Source organism: Trachemys scripta, chromosome 13 (genome assembly GCF_013100865.1).
Source record: "Trachemys scripta elegans isolate TJP31775 chromosome 13, CAS_Tse_1.0, whole genome shotgun sequence".
Taxonomy (NCBI): Eukaryota; Metazoa; Chordata; order Testudines; family Emydidae; genus Trachemys; species Trachemys scripta.
This window is the reverse complement of record NC_048310.1, coordinates 29,330,490-29,353,292: the sequence shown is the minus strand read 5'-3', so window position 1 is coordinate 29,353,292 and position 22,803 is coordinate 29,330,490. Positions and strand designations below refer to the sequence as shown.

The following is a 22,803-nucleotide window of genomic DNA, read 5'->3' as shown; positions in this document are numbered from 1 at the left end:
GTGCAGAGGGGAGCAGCCGTGCCCCAGCCTGGGAACGCGTAAAGCTGCCCGGTCCCCTCCGGACTCCGCCCCCCGTGCCCCGGCCTCCACCGGGCAGATGAGTCGGCGGGTTTCCGCCGCCAGCCATCCCCGGCCGCCCTATTCCGCAGATTGACGCCGGCCTCAGCCAACCGGCGGCGCCGCCGCCAGGGGCGGAGCCGCCTCCCCCTCCCCGGCCGGGCTTGTGACGTAGCCGGGCACAAACTTTGCTGTAATTGTCCTGGGAAACGTGTGAGGTTGCGACCAGCCCGTCGGCCGCTGACCCAGCCCGGCCCGCCCGGCCCCCTGTCGGTCCCCCCCGCCCGGGGCCGGGAGAGGCTGGACGGTGCATCTGGGATGGGTGCAGAGGTTAAAACAAGACACACAACTTGGCCGCGGCCGCCGGCGGAGCGGGGATGGGACGGTCCCAGGCAGAGGCGGTGGCACTGACTGAGCGCGGGGCAAGGTAGTCGGGAAAAGCCCGGCCTGAGTGTCCCCCCCACCCGGCCCCCGTGTCCCCGCTGCACGGGCAGAGACGGAGCGTTTCCCCGCAGCTGGGCGATCCGCTCCCGGGGGTCCTTTCTCTCTCTGTGCATTTGCTGCTTTGGGGAACCCGTCCTGATTATCCCCGCTCCCGGTGCGCTCGGAGAAGACACGATTTCATTTTCCTCTTGGCCCCCTTTTGTAACCAGAAAAAACCAGAAACCCAACAACAACCCAGGAGCTTGGGACAGCAGCGAGCGGGGGGCGGGCAGAGGTTTTCGACACATTCCTATAGTAACAGGGATGGCGTGAAACAGTCCCAGCTGGTTGCTAAGAGGGTTAAACTGTATCCAAACAGCTTTGGGGAAATCCAGCCCCCTCTCTTGCCACATGGATCGACTCATTGGGTGGGAGCGGCAGAGAGACAAGGGTCTCCAGCAAATCAGCGCCTAATTGATTAAGGCGAGCGGGTTTGAATAGAGCTGGCCATGTGCCAATCGCCTTTCAAAGAGCCCCTCTATGATTAATCGCAATGCATTATTGATAATCATAATTATAGCAGGACACATGCGCGGTGCGGCGTGGCTTGGGGAGGGGGGAGGCTCGATTTCCGTAATTTTGAGAAGATTTTTTTTTAGTAATTTTTTATTCTGCCCCAGCTGATGTTTGAGCCAGCATGTCGCGGAGGAAGCAGGCGAAGCCTCAGCATTTCCAGTCCGACCCCGAGCTGGCCTTATTATCCCAGCGAAATGGTGAGTTCTTCCCATCTCTCTCTCGCACACATTTTAACACAAACACGCACCCGCAAAATAGATCAACTTACCTTAGAGACAGCTAGGAAACTGCACCGGGGAAGGGAAGAGAGCGCTGGAGCTGCCGGAGTTTTTTTGGTTGTGGTTTTTTTTTTTAATATTACTATTTTTGCCCTTGTTGAGGATGGGTTTGTATTATTTTATTAACCTTCTGTTTCCTGTGTTTGTTGCATTTGTGTGTCTCTCTCCCCCCCCCCTTTTTTTTTTTTTGATGATCTGGCAGTCTGACCCCAGAAGAGATGGATTTCTCCCCCACACCCCCTCTGTAGTCCACACCCCAGAGGCTAGTGAGGAGCGGGACAAAAGTCAGGTTTGGGTTTGGGTTTTCTAAGGATGCACCGACCTGACCGCACTTATTCTCTGCGCCCACCCCCCATAAAAAAGGAAAAAGCCCCTTTCCTACTTTTTTTTTTTTCTGCCTGCCCCCTTTCCCCCTGGAGTCCCGCTATGGCTGGGAAACCTGCGCTGCCCGGCAGCCCTCGCCTCCGGAGCATTTGAAGCCCCACTTTTAAAGGGGGGAGAAAGTTTGCGTGCTGGAGATAAAAGTCTTTCTCGCCGCACTGACGCGCTGGCTGGCTCCCTCCCTGCCCCTGGTAACTTTTCTCGCTCTTCGCTCTGGCCGCCTGGTATCTGCGGGATCCGGGCTCGCAGCGGCTCCAGCGAGGGCGGCTTTGCGGCTGGCCTTTAGTTGTGGGGTGGCTGTTTGTTTCTTTTCTTCCTTTGGGGCCGGTAAAGGAGGAACCCGGGTGGCTTGCTCTGTAGCTGGCTTTGGAGAGCCTGTGATTTTTTGTTTTAAAGGCGGTCCAGAAGCCCTGCGTTGGTGCAGGGAAAGGCGGTTTTATTGGGGGGGGGGGGGGCTTGTACCTGTGTCTGCTTGCACTTTATAAACCGGCAGAGTGGGGGGGGGGGGGACAGGGGCAAGTGGTCAGGGGACAATCCAAGTAAGAAAGTGGGCGATTGGGACGCGCCTGGCTGATCAATGAGGCTCGAGGGCCAGGGGTGAAGGTGGCAGTGGGTCTCCGCGTCCTGTGTCCCAAAGGCAGGCCCGGCTCCCCTGCCCGGCCCCAGCCCAGCGCACCTCGGCGGATGCGGTCACTTCAGACCCAGCCGCGAGGGAGCCCGAGAAGGCTGAGCCCGGGAGGGGGGATCCTGCCCCCCGTTTGGCTCCCTGTGGATCTTCTCCCCGGCCGGGCAGTTCTGCTCCCGCACCAGCGGGACTCGCACCTGGGGGCCGATTTTGAAATGGGAGGGGGGCGGGGGATAAACAGGCCATTCAGGAAGTTACATGAAAACGGTTACCGGGTGTCCGTTCAAGAGGCTGGCTGTAGATATGGATAATATAGGTGTGGGAGGAAAGTGTGTGTGTGTGGGGGGGGGGTCCTCGTCTTTCATTTCTGCAGGGCACTTCCTGAGACTGGAAATTGTGGCAGTTTTTGGTGGGTAGGAGAGTGTGGCTGAGATCTCAGCCAAAATCTCTTTTCTTTTCTTTTTAAGAAGAAGAAGAAGCTGGAGAGATCATCTCCCGAGCGATTCCCTCTGTCCTGGCCCTGGGGGGTAATGCGGTGTTCAGGGCAAATCGGATGGGGATGAAGAGAGTTGGCCCTGAATAAATAACTCGTTTCCTTTTCCTTCCTTTCCCTGGCTGGGGCTGGGTACGATGGCACTCATCAGCCCCGAGGCTAGGCAGCACCTTTGGCTTCCCCAGCTAACTTTCAGAGCCGCTCGGTGTGCTGGGTTCCTTTTCTTCTCCGAGCAAAGCTCTAACTCGTCCCTCTTTTCAAACCCTCCACGCTCCTAAAGCGAACACAGCGCTGGCTGCGGAGGGACTTGGCCAGAAGCTGGTGCCAGTGTGCGATGTGAGTCATGGAGAGGAGCCCGGAGCTGCTCTCCCTCAGCCCCATTAACCCCCTGCATTAGTCATTAAAGCAGCAGCCAGGAAACAACCCTCTTCCACCCCCCACCCCCCTTTTCAGCACCATGCATATCAGGGTCGCCACTGAGGTAGGTTTGGGGACATGGGAGCTGTGATCTCTGAACTGTCCTAATTCATTTTCCATTTATCAGCTCCCCCTTTCCTTTCCCTCCCCCCAAGTTGCACGGGGGCTGATGAGGAGTTTGGGAACAAATGTAACCTAAGATACCAAGATCTGCAGAGTAAATCGGGTCTCCCTGGGAAAGCTGGAAGGATGTTATGGTAGCTTTGTTATCATTCAGGTTTTTTTTTTTTTTTTTTAAATATTGAGACACCTTTCTTTGCATCATCATTATCATAATAAATAAATAGCACCCATTTCTTGTAACTGTTTAAAAGTTTCTGTGAAGTATTTTGATTTCTGGAAGGAAACGTTTTGGTTTTTTTATTTTTATTTGTACCTTTTTGGGGTGGTGAGGTGAATTTTCATGTGTTTGGATGCATTGCTATTTTGCCACCGGGTTCAATTCAATTAATTTAATTTCACTTGAAGACACTTATTTTATCTTGAAATGTTTTTTTTCCTTCAGCTTTGAAATTTCAAGCATGAGTTGGGGAAAGGTTAGGTTTTATTTATCCTTTCACCAGTGCCCTAAAAAGAGCTCTGAACTTTACCAAGTAAGCAAAGAGGGAAAGCATAGATGGAAGTTAATTTATCTTGCTGGAGAATCAAAGGGCTATTTTTCACATCTTCAATTTGTTTAATCGCATCTCTTGACAAAGTCTTTATTTTTAAAAATTTTGTTGCTAAAGGACACTGATAAAAGCACCTTCAAGTATCTTAATAAAATCTTGCCTACACTCTCACCCCTTTTTTTCTTTCCTATTTTTAGTCTTTTGATCTGATTTTTGCACATGTTTTCAGATGCAAGACACTGGGGGTGTGAGAAAGGAATGTTAACTGAGAAGCTTTCTTGCCTGTTGCTAAATGATGTACTTAAAATAGTTGGATTTCACTAAAATAATGGTATTTAGATAATCTTTCATTTGGTTTTCCTGGCTAGTAACTTAAGTTAACTAAGTAAATAATTAAGGTTTTTTTGTATATATATTTTTTTAAAATGTTGGTTCTCTAGAAAAAGCAGTAGGTTATTAGAAACCCTGTTAGGAGCCTTTTCCCTCCTTTCAGTAGTAAATGTTTTAGGTTATGACTGTTTTACATGCTTGGACAATAAGTTTTGACTACATTGCCTGGAGGGTATGTTTTGTAATAGTGTTACAGGATTTAGAATGCTGTTGCAATATTAGTATAAAACTAACCCTAAAGAAGTGAATTAAAGGAATGCTTTATGCATTTGAGAAGTTCTTAAATTTATAGTGGATACATTTGAGATAGGTACGAAACATTTTTTCGTGATATGCCTCAAAATTGCAAAAAACAAAACAAACAAATTCCCCATTCCTCTTTTTTTTTTTTGGATGCAGTGAATTCAGGTTTGTTAGCTCAGTTACAATTTCGGGAATCAGACAAGTTTGGCATCGCTGCTACTTTAACAACACTTGCAATAATGTGACATGAAGGAATATTTAAGAGAATAAATGAAAAACCAGGTTTCTGTCAAAAATTTGTCATGTCTGTTTTGAGTTCTAGTTTAGGAAACTCTGACGTATTCACGGTTAAGGGTCAATAGAAAGTAGTTTGAAAAGAAACTTCATCCATGTCTTAGAAACATACATTTGATTTTTTTTTTTTTTTTTTTAAGAACATTTTCTTTCAAAGTTTAGGGTCAATGCAGTATATCCTTACTCTGAAGATTTAACATTTCAAATATATTTTTGGTGCAGTCATTGAATAAGGAAACTTGGCTTCATTATATCCTGTGAATGTGGACGCATAATACCTTTGTACTGGCATAAGCAGGACAGAAATCAGACTAATAGAAGCGACTTTTGACATAAATGATATTCAACAAGTAACTAATTACTGGTGGAAAATGTACAAAAGGCAGTTGGATTATTTCTTTTTGTTAATAACTGAGATTGTGATATTTTCTTATTACATTTTGAGCTCCTTTTTTTCTTTCTTTTTTCTGGTTGGTTGGTTGGTTGGTTTGTGGTTTTTGTTTTTTGGAGGTTTTTTGGATTGTAGGAGCTTCCTGGCCTAATCATACAACAGAATATTATTTTGGAGCAAAGGTTCTATCAGAAGAGCAATGCAGCTAGCATTTGCTGCAGATATAATACTTGCTCCTCTTCCATACAGAGGAATCAGTTCATCTGATGTTAGTAAATAATAGAATTTCATTATTCACTGTAGCACTAGATGGTTCCCAGAATGATCTGTGGGCCCAGGCAGCTATTAAAAACGATGGTTATTTTGTTGTTTATTTAATAACACTTGCAAGACCGAATACTTGGAAGGAGTACATGTTTAGTCAGGCTTCTTTTAGCTCATTACATAATCTGTGAGATAACTGTATTTGATCAGGCTTGATTACAATTTATATATATTTCTTACATTTTTGCAAGGCAGTGCACTAGATGTAGTGGGCCTTATCAGATATTGCTTACGCTGATGTAAGTCAGAAGTAGTTCTAGTGAAGTCAGTGGGGTTAAACTGGCATACTGAATGTGAAATCAGGCCCATGTTGTGTGGGTTTCCCTTCACACTCACACTCTCTCCAACTCTCCCAGATTTATTTTGTTTATCGTGCACCTAATATAACGTGTGCTGATAAGTCACAACTATGTATCTACAGACTGTGCTTTTCATATATTTAACCATCTTCAAGTTTTCTGTGCAAGTCCGTTTTAACCATATGTGGAAACAGTCATTTTTACTGAAGCAATCTTATTAGGGGAAAAATACAGTTAAGCTTATTGAAATTGTTAGTAAAAAGCAAAACAGACATTCGCGGATGAAGAATCACCCAAGAAAGCACTGATTGCTGGGGGGTTTTCTAACCATTTAAGGTGCATGACATTTGTATCCCGTAAAATCTTCTTTAAGAATTAAAAATTGGAAAATACAAGTGAAGTGGTTGATACACGAGCATATAGTCAAGAAAGTTCGTATGAGTGGTGCTAGGAGTTACTTAAGTGTTAGCTGTTTTAACCTTTGCTAGCTTCCTTCCATTGAAAGGTGACAGGGTTCAGATCACAATATGTACTTCAATATCTTGCCAGTGACCCCCGAATTGAGTCTTACTGGTCGCATAGCAGGAAGTTAGTAGTTTATTTTAGCTTTGCCTTATCAGCTTTGCTTCTTTTGCTAACCCTATTCCCCTGTCCCCTTAGATGCCAGACCCCCGAAGAGGAGATTGACAGGTAGTTCCCATAGCTCCGTTTTACCCTCTAAACAACAGGGATTTAGTTTCTTGTCCTTTTGCCAATGTTTATGTAGCCAAAGTTTAGATATAACCTTAAGGAGCCTTTCTTTTACGTGTCACTGGAACAGTGAAACTACACTCAACTTTTTGAAGAAACTATTGCAACTGGAACCCCATCTAGTGTTCATTTTGATTCATCCGTAGGGAAGACATTTTTTAATTGTGTTCATTAGATGGATTTGTTCCTAGTTTTAAGATAGCTTGGTAATCTTTTGTGGTTGTTTTTTGATTATTAAATTGTAGACTCCTTGTTTGAATGAATTTAATATATGAATAAATAGTTTGAGCAAATTACGAGTTATAATACAGAAAAGATAAGAAACTGAATTGAATGTGAACAACACTCCCCTCAATATATTATAACTTGTTTTCTTCAGAATAACATCTTGTGATTTTAAATTTCCCACTTAATAGATCAATTAAGGGGGCAGTTAATTAAAATATTTTTATTCACCGGGGACACTTTAAAAAAATTCATGCAAACTGGGATTTAGATTGCATTTCTGAGTTGCTTAACTGAGAGAGAGGGTTGGCTAAAAGTTTATAGACACAGAAGCATGTCATTATTATAATGGGAATTTTGGTGAGCAGTCATTTTGAAAACATAAATACACTTGCAGTTCAAAACCTTTTAAAAATTTTGTTTTAAGTCGTTCAGTCATCTCGCTAAGCAAAGCAGATTTTTATTTTATTTTTTCATTTTACAAGTTTGAGGATTATGGAATGTTTTAGTTCTCATTCTAGAATATGCATCTCAAGTGGTTCAAAATTCCCAAGTTTGAAATGAGTAATATTTGAGCACCAGAAATTTTTCATGATCCTTAAGAAACCTGTAAACTAGAAAATCAACATCTGACCAGGAACAATCCAAAGTGTCATTGATGTCTTTTAAAAAGTTGTAGACTTTTTTCATAATTACTGCTGTTTTGAATTTTCTATATAGCTACCCACTGCAGATTTAATTTTACTGTTAATTCTTTACAGGATACATAAAAGCAAGATGGAAGGTTTCTTCACCATGATAGGCACAACAAAGAAACTTTATTTAGTCAGGTCACCAATTACTATTATTTAGAACAGATCATTCAAGGAAATACTTAGAAAGCTAACAGATGTGATTAGAATACAATAGAAATTAAATATGCAGAGGAAAGCATGCTGTATGTCTTACTATCAATTTTATGAAATCTACTTTTCAAGATCTGTCATTTTAAACCTCAATTATTACTTAATAGTGCCACTTCTTGCCCCCCTCACTCCCCATAGTGGAAGTCATAATCTACAGGTAACTGTAAAATTAAGATCTATTTTAATATAGAGACGCCTATTTTTTGCATTTAAGAAAACAAAAATTAAACCCAGTGAATGCAATTCATGATCAAATATCAAGATGAAAAATGTTACAAAAATCTAAGCCCCCAATATTATTTTTGCTTGATCTATCGATGTAGTTTATTGTTCTTATGATATGACAGACGTCTTAACTTCTGCAGTATTCACGTGCTTAACCTATTTTAAAATATAAATATATACACATACTTTATTTCATGTTTTAATATGTATTGTGCTAGAACACTAGTCAATTTCTGGTATGGAAAAGTAGCAGTTAGGTTATTTTGTACACATACCTTTCTTTGTAAAGCAAGAATATCAGATACTTTGCAAGTAAAAAAGAACTAAAGAACTAAAATATTCTTTAATCTCCATATAGAAGTGCTAAATATTTGAAGCAAATTGTTGTAATGTGTTTAATTGATTAAGTCAGTTTTCTGATTTCCCTAGCTAGTTATTTAGTTCTGAATCTGCCATTATTTATCTAAGCACAGCTGACCAAGCAAAACTGTGTTTTAAAGTGGCTTTATGTTTTGATAAATGTGATCTGGTTGAAAAGTATTTTCCACTGAATGCAGAGCTTAATAGAACATGCTGACATAATAGTTTTAATGCATTTTGTTGAAAATGTGTGAACAAACAGAATAGCTTTTGTTCCTTCATAATTGGCTGTAAAAGTAGATGGAAACATAACCATTACATATGGAAATGGCAAAGAGAAAGAAATAACATTTCTGTTGAATATATTAGGAATTGCATTTCCTAGTTTAAAATAAGCTTCTGAAATGGATGCATCATTTGAAATAGGTTGTCAAAATAAAAAGCCTTAAGTGGAATGTTTGTCATATTATTTTTATCTGGAGTTAAATAGCACAGTGACTAAAGAAAAGTACACAACTTTAATAAATTTCATTTAATATTTTGCTTCATTTTTGAACACTAAACAATAACATATTTCTAAAAGTACATAAAATGTGTATTGGAATCCAACACTAATTAGTATGAGTGAACTTTAACTTAAAAACTGAATCATAATTGTTGCTTTCTTCTCCTACCTTATAGCTTGTTAATACAGATGTGTGTATATAAACCTATTTTCACACCTACATTTAACTTTTTTGAGATATGCATCAGTAGAAGATCTATAAAATATGGCATCAACTAGTTAATTAAACAAAATATCAATTGCAACAGATATCCTGCAATTTTTGGGTGTTCATGCTAAGCTCTACATCATAGTATATACAATATATATTTGGGTAAAGAGAGAGAGGGAACAAAATCTTTAAAAAAAATAATGCTAATAATCTGCATCACATCTCACTTTGTTTGCATTATAAAAGAAATGTCTCTTTTGTCTTAACAAATGAGAATTTGAAACTAATCATTAGTTTGTTTCTCAACTTTTTACAGGAACTTTTATTTTAGTTTTCTTTGAGATTTAATTTGGAAGTAATGGAAACCGCCTATTATCTGATTTAGTACTGGAGAGAAACATGCAGGGAGGTAATCCTTGAATTAAACAGTTTTTTTTTTTCCACAGCCTTCCGAGATGACCACACACCATTTGTACAACAGAAGTTGGTGTCCTCATGCTGAGCAAACAATAGGGAGCCATCCTGTCTTTGAATAGGATCAGCTAGTTTAGAGTCAGAGATTTTTTAATGTTTAATTTACAAATGGATCCTAGTGATAAGAAATGTGAGCAACTAGTGGAAACAAACATGAAATGAAAGGATTTTATAATGAGAGGTTCAGTACAATCTGTTAAACAATTGACAACAGTTAAGAGCAAATAGTTTTTAAATGCATTCAGACAAGTAAAACTGCATAGAATGATCAAACTTAAAACCAAGACTTCTTTCTTATTGTATGTGAACATTTCCTTTTAACCGATCATCTGTCTTGATGTTTATTCAGAAATGTAAAACTTACGCAGGGTTTATAGATTTGAGGTCAGATCCTGATCTCAGTTTGGCTGGCGTAAATCCACAGTATTTCCTTTGTGTTAATGGAGCGACTCCAGATTTACACTAGCATAACTGAGTTCTGAATCTATCCCAAAAGGCGTTCTTTTGCTGAAGAGTAGCAGATTTATCATTCTTCAGTCTTAAAACCAAACATGAGTCAAAGCATAATAAATGGGTTTAGAAAAAAATACTTTATTCGTGAAATATGAATATTTTTCCTTTTTATTGAGAATTTTTCCTTTTTATTCAGCTCGAAGTCTCCAGTTACAGTGGAATTAACTTTTGATGTGAAAGCTAATCTTTGCTATACAATCAAAGTTAGCTTAGGTCTTATGTGGAGACTCAAAAGCGATTTTTTTTTTTTTTTTGAGTTGTCAGTCTGTAGCTTAGTGATATGCACTTTTTTTCTTGTCAACAACTGATTGGGACCTTGAATGACTACAAATTAGTTTAGTGACAGGGGCAACTGTCACAGATATCTTTGATTCCGTTGAAAATGAACAAGGTTGACAGGAACTTGAGAGTCTAATGGGTCCTTCAAATGGTTGATTTGCGCTCAGTGGACAACTAGACAATAAGCAGTATGAAATATTGGAAATCAATACTTTGCTATGGAATTTCATTATGCCCCAATGTCTTCAGTTCATAGTATTTTATATTTTGATGGATTATCTGAAGGAAATCATAGTGATCATCTAAGACATAGGGATTAATACAACACCCGTGTACGGTCTTAAAAATCAGTCATGAGCAATATTTGGGAAGCACTAATATTGATCTGTTTTCACATACAATCTTTGCGTGTTGTAGTTTGAGAGTTAAAAACAGTAGATTAAAATAAAAATGTCCTAGAGAAATTTCTGTGTTTCTGCTCCAGTTTCTAATCCATCATCTTTTGATGTTTTAGGAAACACAGAAAAGGGTCACGCAAATCGAACCACTAAGAACAAGGATGCCCATGTCTGTGGCAGGTGCTGTGCTGAGTTCTTTGAATTATCAGATCTCCTGCAACACAAGAAGAACTGTACTAAAAATCAATTAGTTTTAATTGTGAATGAAAATCCAGCTTCTCCTTCTGAAACCTTCCCTCCTCGTTCCCCTTCTGATAATCCTGATGAACAGATGAATGACACAGTTAATAACACAGATCAAGTAGACTGCAGTGACCTTTCAGAGCATAACAAACTTGACAAGGAAGAATCCATGGATGCGGAGGCTTCCAGCATTAACAATAGCAGTAGCAGTTCCAAGAGCGTCAACAATAGTATTACAAGCAGTAACAGCTCCACAATGGGTACCTCAGCTATAACAACCTCTCTACCTCAAATAGGGGATCTGACAGCATTAGGCAACTTTTCAGTGATAAATAGCAATGTCATAATAGAAAACCTTCAAAGTACGAAAGTGGCGGTAGCACAGTTCTCACAGGAAGCGAGATGTAATGGTGCGTCAAATAATAAGCTTGCTGTACCTGCCCTAATGGAGCAACTGTTGGCTTTACAGCAACAGCAGATCCACCAGTTGCAACTGATTGAACAAATTCGTCACCAAATATTATTGTTGGCTTCCCAAAACACAGACGTGTCAACATCATCTAGCCCTTCTCAAGGTACTTTACGAACATCTGCCAACCCCTTGTCCACGTTAAGTTCCCATTTATCCCAGCAGCTGGCTGCGGCAGCTGGATTAGCACAAAGCCTTGCTAGTCAATCTGCCAGCATCAGTGGTTTGAAACAACTACCCCCTATACAGCTACCTCAGAGCAACTCTGGCAATACTATAATTCCATCCAGTAGTGGCTCTTCTCCAAATATTAACATACTGGCAGCAGCAGTTACAACACCGTCCTCAGAAAAAGTGGCTTCAAATGTTGGTGGCTCACAGCTCAGCAACCCACCAGTATCAGCATCATCTTCACCAGCTTTTGCAATAAGCAGTTTATTAAGTCCTGCATCTAATCCACTTCTACCTCAACCCGCCCCTAATAACTCGGTTTTCTCCAACCCCTTGTCCAATCTTGGAACACCTGCAGAGGATTTAAACTCCTTGACTGCCTTGGCACAGCAAAGAAAAAGCAAGCCACCAAATGTAACTGCTTTTGAAGCAAAAAGTACTTCTGATGAGGCATTTTTTAAACATAAATGCAGGTTCTGTGCGAAAGTCTTTGGGAGTGACAGTGCCTTGCAGATTCACTTACGTTCTCACACTGGCGAGAGGCCCTTCAAATGCAACATATGTGGAAACAGATTCTCCACAAAGGGAAATTTAAAAGTCCACTTTCAGCGTCATAAAGAAAAATACCCTCATATTCAAATGAATCCATACCCAGTGCCAGAGCATTTGGACAATATTCCGACAAGCACAGGTATTCCTTATGGGATGTCTATCCCACCAGAGAAACCTGTAACCAGCTGGCTGGACAGCAAGCCAGTTTTGTCTACTTTGACTACTTCTGTTGGCCTGCCACTCCCACCAACAATTCCAAGCTTGACACCATTTATCAAAACTGAGGAGCCTCAACCTATTCCCATTAGCCATCATTTGGCTAGCCCTCCATGTTCTGTCAAAAGTGACTCGGGAGTAGCTGATCCTGCTATAAAAAATTCAAATGGACACTCAGATGAGGCAGAAGTCAGTGCTTTGCCTACCACAAATGGGAAAACAGAAGAAAACACTTACACTTCAAACTCCTTCGCTAATATTAACAGCTCTGTGAGTTCACCGGCAGCAGACTCCAGCTCGAACAGCATTGTCACTTTTACAAATCCACTGATGCCTCTAATGTCGGAGCAATTTAAGGCAAAGTTTCCATTTGGAGGACTACTAGATTCAACGTCGGCATCAGAAACCTCAAAATTGCAGCAACTGGTGGAAAATATTGACAAAAAGGCAACCGATCCTAATGAGTGTATTATTTGCCATCGAGTTCTCAGTTGCCAGAGTGCATTAAAAATGCATTATCGCACACATACTGGTGAAAGGCCATTTAAATGTAAAATTTGTGGTCGTGCTTTCACGACTAAAGGAAATTTAAAGACTCATTACAGTGTTCATCGTGCCATGCCCCCGCTGAGAGTACAACATTCATGCCCGATCTGCCAGAAAAAGTTCACCAATGCTGTTGTGCTACAGCAGCATATCAGAATGCATATGGGAGGACAGATTCCCAATACGCCTGTCACAGAAAACTATCCAGAGTCAATGGAATCTGACACCGGATCTTTTGATGAGAAGAATTTTGATGATCTAGACAACTTCTCAGACGAGAACATGGAAGACTGTCCTGACAGCAGCGTGCCAGATACACCTAAATCTGTGGATGCATCCCAAGACAGCTTATCTTCTTCCCCTCTGCCACTGGAAATGTCAAGTATTGCTGCTTTAGAAAATCAAATGAAGATGATCAATGCAGGACTTGCTGAACAACTTCAAGCTAGCTTAAAATCAGTTGAAAATGGGTCAGTGGAGGGGGATGTTATGACAAATGATTCATCGTCTATTGGTGGTGATATGGAAAGCCAAAGTGCTGGAAGTCCTGCTATCTCAGAGTCTACCTCTTCTATGCAGGCTTTGTCCCCATCCAACAGCACTAATGATTACCACAAATCACCAAGTATTGAAGAGAAACAACTAAGAGCTTTACCAAGTGAGTTTGCCAATGGTTTGTCTCCAACCCCTGCTAACGGTGGTGCTTTGGACTTGACATCTAGTAACACAGACAAAATAATTAAAGAAGAATCTTTGAGTATGCTCTTTCCTTTCAGAGATAGAGGTAAATTTAAAAACACAGCGTGTGACATTTGTGGCAAAACGTTTGCTTGTCAGAGTGCCTTGGACATTCATTACAGAAGTCATACCAAAGAGAGACCATTTATTTGCACAGTTTGCAATCGTGGCTTTTCCACAAAGGGTAATTTGAAGCAGCATATGTTGACACATCAAATGCGAGATCTGCCATCACAGCTTTTTGAGCCCAATTCCAATATTGGCCCTAATCAGAACTCTTCAGTTATACCTGCTAATTCATTGTCATCTCTCATAAAGACTGAGGTTAATGGCTTTCTGCACGGCTCTCCTCAGGATAGCAAAGAAACACCGCCTGGTCTTGTTCCTCTGGGGCCTTTGCCATCTTCTGCCACATCACCAGTTCTGCTTCCAACTCTACCCCGAAGAACTCCCAAACAGCACTACTGCAACACATGTGGGAAAACATTTTCATCTTCTAGTGCTTTGCAGATTCATGAAAGGACACACACTGGCGAAAAGCCTTTTGCCTGCACTATATGTGGAAGAGCTTTCACGACAAAAGGCAATCTTAAGGTACTTTCCTTCTTGCTGTTGTGGTGGGGTTTTTTGTTTTTGTTTATTTACATTTACACCTGTAATGTTGTCAACAATGCTACTTTTAGATATCTAGGGTATGAAAAATGGTTTTATTTGGTTAGCTTTGGCACCAGTAGATTGTCTCATGCTGGGTGCCTGGCGTTTTGAACAGGATTGAAGAGTTTAATGCAGCAAGCTATTTCTGGTTTGATAAAATGCACCAAACTCACTATGTAGTCTATGAAACAGGATAGCTGAATGTTGCTAGAGGGTGTTTAATTAAAGATATGCATGAAGTGTACTGCGTACATTACTTATTAAGCACTGCATCTTAAATATAGTATTTTCGTAACTCTCACTCACAACAGACTTGTTTCTAACTAATTCTTGAACTAATAGGCATTATTTTAATTGATTATATAACTAACATTTCCTACTGATGTGTTGAAAAAGCAAATATACTTAAGTTCTAGAACACTAGTTGAGCACTTTACTGTGTACATGTTTCTGTTGACAGAGTATTTCTCTAGAGATTTCTGCCAGTAATGTGAGATGAATAATTACTTTCAGGCCATTCTGTCTATACACAAGGTTCTCCGATGAGCAATCAGTAAAGGATACTTTCTTCCTGTCTGAAAAGGACATTTATAGGGTAAAGAGTGTCAAATACAATACTTACCATTGCAATGAAAGTGGACATAGCAATTTTAATCCTGAAAGTAGCTAGCTGCAATTGACTGAATAACATAAGGCTATTATAAACTAAATACATGTAATGAAAAAGAGTAATAAGAAATGTATTGTTCAGCAGGAAAAAGATGGGCATTCTGCATAATGCTGGTACCTAGGTCCAGATGAATCTTATTTGTTGTTACTGATCTGAACTGGAATATTACATCCTTTACCTTTAGTGGTGTTCTTTACATAAATAAGAATAGACACATGGACTGCCTTCTTTGTTTTGTGTTAAGGTATATTTGATCAGTCAGAATGAAATTCCACTGCTAACTACCTTCCTTCCTCCACCTACTCCCTTCTTGCAGGTTCACATGGGCACTCACATGTGGAACAGCACTCCGGCGAGACGAGGCAGACGACTTTCCGTGGATGGTCCCATGACATTTCTAGGAGGCAATCCTGTAAAATTCCCAGAAATGTTTCAGAAAGATTTGGCTGCAAGGTCAGGAAACGGAGACCCTTCCAGCTTCTGGAATCAGTATGCAGCTGCACTCTCCAATGGCTTGGCTATGAAGACCAATGAGATCTCAGTCATTCAGAATGGTGGCATCCCTCCAATTCCTGGAAGCCTGGGCAATGGAGGCAGTTCACCTATTAGTGGGTTGACTGGAAGCCTGGAGAAGCTCCAGAATTCTGAACCTAATGCACCTCTAGCTGGTCTGGAGAAAATGGCAAGCAACGAAAATGGGACAAACTTCCGTTTTACACGTTTTGTGGAAGACAACAAAGAAATTGTAACAAATTAGAATAAACCTTATCAATAACATTCCTGCAAATAGTGCAACCTAGGGTTGCTTTTTACAAGTCTACAAACGACAACATTATAAAGACATTCTTTTTGTACCATGTTCTACTTCTAGAGTTCTAAGAGAGCTTATTTATTAGTGATATAACCTTGCTTTGCAAACAAATGCAAGCATTAACTTTGGTCTCCTGTATTTTGAACTAAATACTAATCGACTAGAGTGCTGTAAACATGCTGTAACATTTATGGCAGTTGCAAGTCTGTTCTGCTAGGTGATCTTTTTCTGGCATTAACTTATTTTCTATATCCAGTTTAACATGAACTCTGGTATTGATGCACCACCTCCGTGATGCATTAGATCTCTAATAAAAGTCTGTATATAAATGTATACTTTGATCTCGCTGGAAATTTTATCAGCAACACATTGTTTAATTTTCCAAACAGAATTAAGAAAAGGACTGAAAGCGGAGAATATGACTGAACAGTGTGGGTCCTTTACAAGCTCAGTTTTTGATTTTTATTACAAAATTAAAACTGCTTTAATTTTTGTAGATTTAACATTTTTCGTTTTGAACTGTTATTTGTATTGTGCTTTTTACTTGAGTCGTCTTAAATGTTCATAAGTTTCTGTACAGTAATAAGCACGCAGATTATTAGAGAAGATACAAAAGTGTTGTTTTGGTAGTTGAAACTGAGACGTAACATTTTGCCTTGTAGGTATATTCATTATAGAAAATGTGCTGGACTTTCACAATGCTGCTAAGTATAGCATCTTGAACAACCTTCCATGGACAAATGTAGATGCTCCTGTATATACAATAAGAAATATCACTTTCATTAAAATGTACATATGTTCCTTGCAAGACCAAGCCCTACTTCTTGACCAAGGGAACAAGGATAGTGTTTGTTTATTTTGTATTAGATATGGGGGGTGGGGAACACAACTTTGGACTGTTACATGCACTTTCTTGGAAAGTTGAAAGGAAAAGAGGTCCAGTTTCTTTAACATTTAATACTAACAACAGAGATACTGTAATTTTACTTGAGTAATCAAATACATTTTTGCAACAGATAAAATGTTGTCTCTGTGTTTTTAAAGTGTATTTGTATTTAATAATGTCTTTTGAATGTATTATTTAACCTTACCCCTGGGTATTAGAGGACTATCCAGGTATGTATATGTCTGTGTATCTATATGTATGTGTGGTATACATATGTTTATTGCATATTAATGGTTAGTTTATATTTGCATATCCACTAAGAGTGGGAACCTTGTCCTTTTTAACTATTCAGTGATATCCCTACTCCAATCATCAAATTGTAGATATTTTGGCATTCTTCATCTCTTTATAAAAAATGCTGCTAACAATGGCCTTATCGAGACTAGGTAAGTTTCCTTTGAAGGAAATTTATATTGGATTTAAGGTTTCACTTGGTTCAAATGTTTTAGATTTGATATTTACTTTATTTTGTGAGACTGTATGATTGTGGCATGTTTATCCTGCTTTGTCAGAGTTAAAATGTCCACTAAAAACCTTCATGTATTATATGGGGGTAGGGAGGAGGAATCAATGTGGCCTTGCTCCCTACAGGTTTGATCTAGCATTCCTTATGCACCCACAACTATCATTGACTGTAATGTGAGTTTTGGGACGCAAGATTGGGTCCACAATTTTTGCCTGAGGGTTTATTATATTTTTTAACTTTTTAATTTGAAGTAAAACAATCATTTTGGCAGTTTTTAAATTATACAGGTTTAAAACAAATGACAATTTCTAGTTTTATGTATATTGTGTATTTTTGCACGCTGATAATTCAAATATTTTTATTTTTTTAAATGTCATTTTGACAAGAATTTAGGCCCTTGTAGCCTATTTACTTCTGTTATCTTGAGTTGGAGATAGGGGAGAATGTACAGTATAATGCTGAGACTTAACTTGGAAATTATATCCTGTGCAGTAACTATTTTTCATAGGGAATTTTTCTTTTTCATTTTAATGACTATGCATCCTAAATACACTATAAACACTAATGCCTTTAGAAAAATGTATGTCTTTTACTGTTAGATTTATGTACCAGATGAGTCACATATAATATGCAGATTTGTTAACATGTAAATGTACACTAGAGGTAGTGTACATCTAAAATTGAGTCATTTTAGCCTCAAAGACAAATTAAACAGACTAATGATTTAATTAATGACATTAAATATGAATTACCTTTTTAGAATACCTCTACTTTTGTGTCCCTAAGTGGCAGAAACAAGGTTTTAGCAGACTTTTTTTTTTTTTTTTAAACTTTAAATGTGGGGTGTTTTTGTTTTGTTCATCTTAGAACCTAACCTGTTCAGGTTCATTGGAGCTTTACCTGTGACTTTCACTGGGGGCAGTATTAAGCCATGTAAAACTCAGTCCTCCATTAAAAATGATAAATTATGGGCCCTACTGCCATGCAGAGGGAAAACTATTAAAGCACTGTTTAATGCCTTTTGACATCCTGGGGACGAAAAAAGTCAGATAGCAAAAAGGTCAGTTCTCGGCTGCGGTAACTGCTGAAAAGAATTTGGCCCTATACTTACAAACATGGCTGTGGGAAGAGCTATGCACTGCTTCCAGCCAGTGCAGATGAACTCTTGGCATGGTGTGGTAAACTTTTTCATTAATAACAAACTCCGCAGCAGGGGGGTGGCATTCACCTATGAGTAGGGTATTGTCTATAATGTCTTTTTAGCATTGGGTTTAGAAAATTAATCTAATCAAAAATACAAAACTCTTATGGGGTGTGTTGGGAAAGGCTCTAAAGCTTTCAGCTGTAATGCGTTTCTGAAATACAGCAGAACTAATGGCATAAGGTCCTTTTATTCTTGGTCTGATGCAAAGTAACCCTCCACTCCTAATTGGCTGCCTAACAGCTGGTTTAGGATGTTGAGAGGTAGAGTAGCTTGGCCCTTGTCATACTCCTTTGCTTCCCCTTTCCTGCTCAGCTGGGCCCTGGGGAAGACGTTAGCATGTTTGACCTCCTCCAGGGCAGCAGCTGGAGCAACCACTGCAACACCGGGTAACTGCTTGTTAAGCTGTAATGCTGAGCCTTTCTAGACTGAGCTACACAGGACAGTGCTTTAAACACTATCTAAGGTTGAATTGTTTTGTAGTTGGTGGGGGCTGGCTACTGGAAATAAGGTCTGTGCATGCGATTAGTCTGAGCACAACTCCTAATGATTCGGTAGAGGAGGAAGTATCAGAGCTTATATTAAAAGGGGGTATTATTTTAGAGCACAGGGAATTATAAATGCAAGGCATAATTCTCTCCTTTAAGTGAGTTATTCCATTGATTTCCATCAAGAGAGATTTGCCATACACTCCTCCCTCATCAGCTTAACCAAGCTAATCTTCTCTCTAGGTTCAGCTTAGTCCCCCCCCCCCCCATCCCTTTCTAGAAGCGTGAGCAGGTGTGAGTTACTGAAACTATCCACCTGCTGCTTTGTCCTTCTAGAGGAGGTTGGACTCTGCAGTGCACTTCCTTTATATTTCTATTCAGAAAGTGCATGGCTCTGTACAGAGGAATCATAGCTAGGAAGTACAATGGCCTCCTTCTCTTCCACCCTTTTCACCCTTAAACCAGTTTATTTTGTTGCCTCCTAGACTAAATGTTTCTGCTCTGGGCCTTTAACAATAGACCAGTTTTTTGTTAGCGAAGGGTTCGGATTTGTTCTGGCCTTCAGCAATGGGGTGGACGTGGAAGGCTCCGGGCCCTAGATCCTGTCCTTAGGAATTTGGCTGACTTATTTAACACCATGAAAACTCAGAAGTGACTCCCACCCCCGTGGAGGAAGGAGCCTTGTAGCCAAAATCAAAGCGGTGAGCACACTCAAAAGGGTTCGGCGCTGGTGCATTTTGTCTAAAGAGCCCGGAGGAATGAGCAGAAACTGGCTGGCCTGATGTAGGCAAGAGGCCTGTCGAAGCAAGGGTGGGAACAGTGAAGGGGAGGAGAGCGGGTGGGTTGTACGGGAAAGGGAAGGGGGGGATATTACGGAAGATTTTATTTTACAGCAAGACGTGGCTGCCAAATGGGCAAAGGATGTACAAGAAATACCCTAGCTCGTTCTTGAAAAAGGGGAGAGGGGCCTGGGAAGGTCCCGTCTTTTTTTCTTTTTCGGGGGGGGCACAGAGGAGGTGAATTAGATCCCTCTTAAGTACGTTTTAGGATGCAGGAGAAAGAAAGCCCCCTGGGAGTGCAGGGCGCTGTCCCTTTGGGAAACCAGGGACGTGGGGGAAGATGTGACACACCCGGCCCTAGAGGGGTTGGGCGGAGAATGCTCGCATCTGGGTTTTGTGGCTTGGGCTCTTTTCCCCAGGATCATTTAAAGCGGGTCTACACGGGACATCCCTTCCCGGGCTGCAGCGGCGGGCTCTCCGGGCGGCCAGGTGCATGCAGCCGGGGAGCTGTGAACTCCCTCTTGCCTGGCTTTTTAAAAAAGATCTACACACCCCCCCCCCTGTTTATCTAGGGCAGCGACTCCATTCTGCGCTCCCGTGTGAACGCCCCCTCTCCTCGCTCGCCCGGGCGGGCCGCACGCCGGAGTGTTTCTCTCCCACGAGGTTAAGAGCCGATTCCTGTCTGTCATTTGGAGGGGCGGTTTTTCCCTCGGCCTGGGGAGCTGAGCCCCGAGCAGGGGCATTTCTCCCGTCGGCGGGCTCTAGATGACATTTCACCCCTCCACCCCAGCAAAGCTGCGGGGTTTGGTTCTCCGGGCGCGGGTGAGCGGACGCCGCGGATCGCTCCGAAATCTCCAGCGCCGGGCTGGCTAATTGTCTCTTCCCCCAGTGTAACCAGCCCTAGCACGACGCTAGGGAAGGAGGGGAGGCAGGAGGGTGAGCGGTGGGGGGGTTTCTCCATGCCCCTCTCCCCCCGCAGGCTGTTGTGGAGGTAGAGCTGCCTGGCCCACCGCCTCCCAATCCGAATTGCCTGAGTGTAACTCAAGGGGGAGATTTTCCGTAATGAGCCCGAAAGGCGAGACCACCGGAAGGTTTTCTGTCCCCCCCCACCCCCCGGATTGCTGTATAGACATACCCAGTAGGGGGCTGGGCCTTAAAGACTGAGTTTCCCAATCAGAAAGCCTGGGCAGGTTGCAGTGAGCTGTGCTGGGTTTCGCAGGTCTGGCCCATGTTGACCCACACAACCTGCGGTCCTGCAGGGCTGGCTGGCGGGGCTCAGCTCCCCGCCCACACCAGGCGCATTGCGCGGTGCGTTTCTGATCCCAGACTTGGTGAGAGAGACCCCCGCCTACCTACTCCCCTTGCCCACAGGCCTGCCCCCCCCTCCCCCGGGCTGGAGGAGATGTGCCCGTGTTAGCGCGGGCGCCGGGCAGAACTGCTTTTACACCGGCTGGAGGAAAGTCTCCTGCTTAAGTCGCTTTGGGTGGCGTGGTTGATGCCTGGCCGCAAGCATCCCGGAGAGCGGGGATGGCATTGCACGGGGAGACCGTGAGCCTCCCTTTCCTGGGGCCGAAACACGCTGCCCCATTTTTCCTGGAAGGTCTATACCTCCCCTCCCCCCACTTCCTCTTGCCTTCGATTGCACAGCTCCGGGCGCTCCCTGCAACTCAGGTTCACACCTGGGCTCCAGTTCTCCAGCGCAGCGTGTCCCCGATCAGGGGGCGAGAGGGACCCAGCGCCCCGCACCCAGCTGTCAGCCCCCAGTGCCAGGTCCTTCCAGAGGCCCCTTGCACCACATCAGCTGCTCCTGCGTTTGTGCAGGGACCCGACTTGCCCTCCGCCCATCCTACTGCCTCATGCCACCTACCCCTAGGCCGTTTCTCTCTCCCAGGGCCTGCTGCTTCCGAGTTTTGCGCAGGGACCAGTGGAAGGGGATGGAGCAGATTTTTGTGCATTCTTTAAATGCAGACTGTTAAAAGGGGCATGATTTGACTCCAGCTCGTAAGAGAAACAGGCACGGGAATAAAACGAACCCTATTCCCCCAAGCGGTCCTCTGACATCCCGAGTCCCCGCTCAGCTGGGGGCTTCCACCTCAGTGCAGGTCCTTGGGACAGGATTTCTAACGCGTGTGCATTAGATTAATCCTTAGTCACAAAGGTAACAAAAATCAATGTGGCTTTCGCGCCGGATTGTTCTCATTAGCGCACCAGGCCCCCCTCCTCTTTTCCCTTTCCATCACCATTTTATGATCTATTATAAAACTCTCTCTATATATAGTTATACACACTCCACATTAATTGCATTGGCAGTTTTTTGATCCTGACAAATAATGGCTGTATTTCAAAATTTGGATCTAAACCTCTGGGAAATGGGCATTTTTGAAAAGCCTCCCTCCTCCCCCAAACGAAGAGACAAAACCACCTGCCCAATGTGTACGCCCGGTGTCTGTTCCTACGTACCTTGTTGAACCCAAACCTGCTTGTAACGTCCTAGCTGGATAAATCGTGTGGTCTGAGCTCTTCCATCAATTCTTCCCTAACGAATTCTCGAGCAGCTCAGAGCCCGGCTGTTAGTTACTGGGTCGGGGGAGGGAATTCATCAATAAATGGGGATTTTTGGTAAGAGATGGGTTGGGAATTATTTCTCCAGAGCACGTCTGTCGATTAACTCCGATCCTTAATGCCAGGGGTGTTTCAAACGGGCCTGGGGGCGGTGGGGTGTGTGTAAACCAGTGAGGGTCTAGTCCAAATCCCATTGCACTCCCTGTACTAGCAGAGGGGAAAGGCGCCAATGAGAGGACGGGGATGTAAGGAAAAGGACCACCAAGACGCCTGCACAGAGCCCCCATGTAAGTGGCCAAAGTCCCCCACCCCCTTTGCACCCAGTCTAGATGCGGGACCGGCACTAACATCTCCTCCATTGGTTGGCAGGCGGGTACCGGAGACTGAATTCTTTCTGAACTCTTGGATTGCGGCGGAGGGTTCACATCTGGCAGGTGATATTTACAACAAAGATAAGGGAGCGAATAGAGCAGCTCCGTATTCAATGCCTCGCCCGTGTCCCCGGGGCGCAAAGGCAGATAATACTGGAGCAGTGATGGGGAGGGGAGGGAGGCGATCTCCCCAAGCGCAGCTCAGATCAACGA

The 22,803-nt window shown here is 42.6% G+C and overlaps 1 protein-coding gene across 3 annotated transcripts; it reads left to right on the top strand.

Moving 5' to 3' along the window:
* The first annotated feature begins 270 nt into the window (after positions 1 to 270).
* SALL1 (spalt like transcription factor 1) lies at positions 271 to 17,917 on the top strand. 3 transcript variants are annotated; one of them, XM_034788226.1, is made up of 4 exons: positions 271 to 484; positions 1,161 to 1,253; positions 10,824 to 14,236; positions 15,283 to 17,917. In XM_034788226.1, exons 2-4 carry the CDS (start codon positions 1,178 to 1,180, stop codon positions 15,721 to 15,723), a joined length of 3,930 nt encoding a protein of 1,309 aa, XP_034644117.1. In that variant the 5' UTR covers positions 271 to 484; positions 1,161 to 1,177; the 3' UTR covers positions 15,724 to 17,917. The 3 variants fall into 3 exon arrangements, with proteins under 3 accessions (XP_034644117.1, XP_034644119.1, XP_034644118.1); XM_034788228.1 differs by lacking the exons at positions 271 to 484; positions 1,161 to 1,253 and adding an exon at positions 2,791 to 3,314; XM_034788227.1 differs by lacking the exons at positions 271 to 484; positions 1,161 to 1,253 and adding an exon at positions 9,360 to 9,452.
* The last annotated feature ends 4,886 nt before the right edge of the window (positions 17,918 to 22,803 follow it).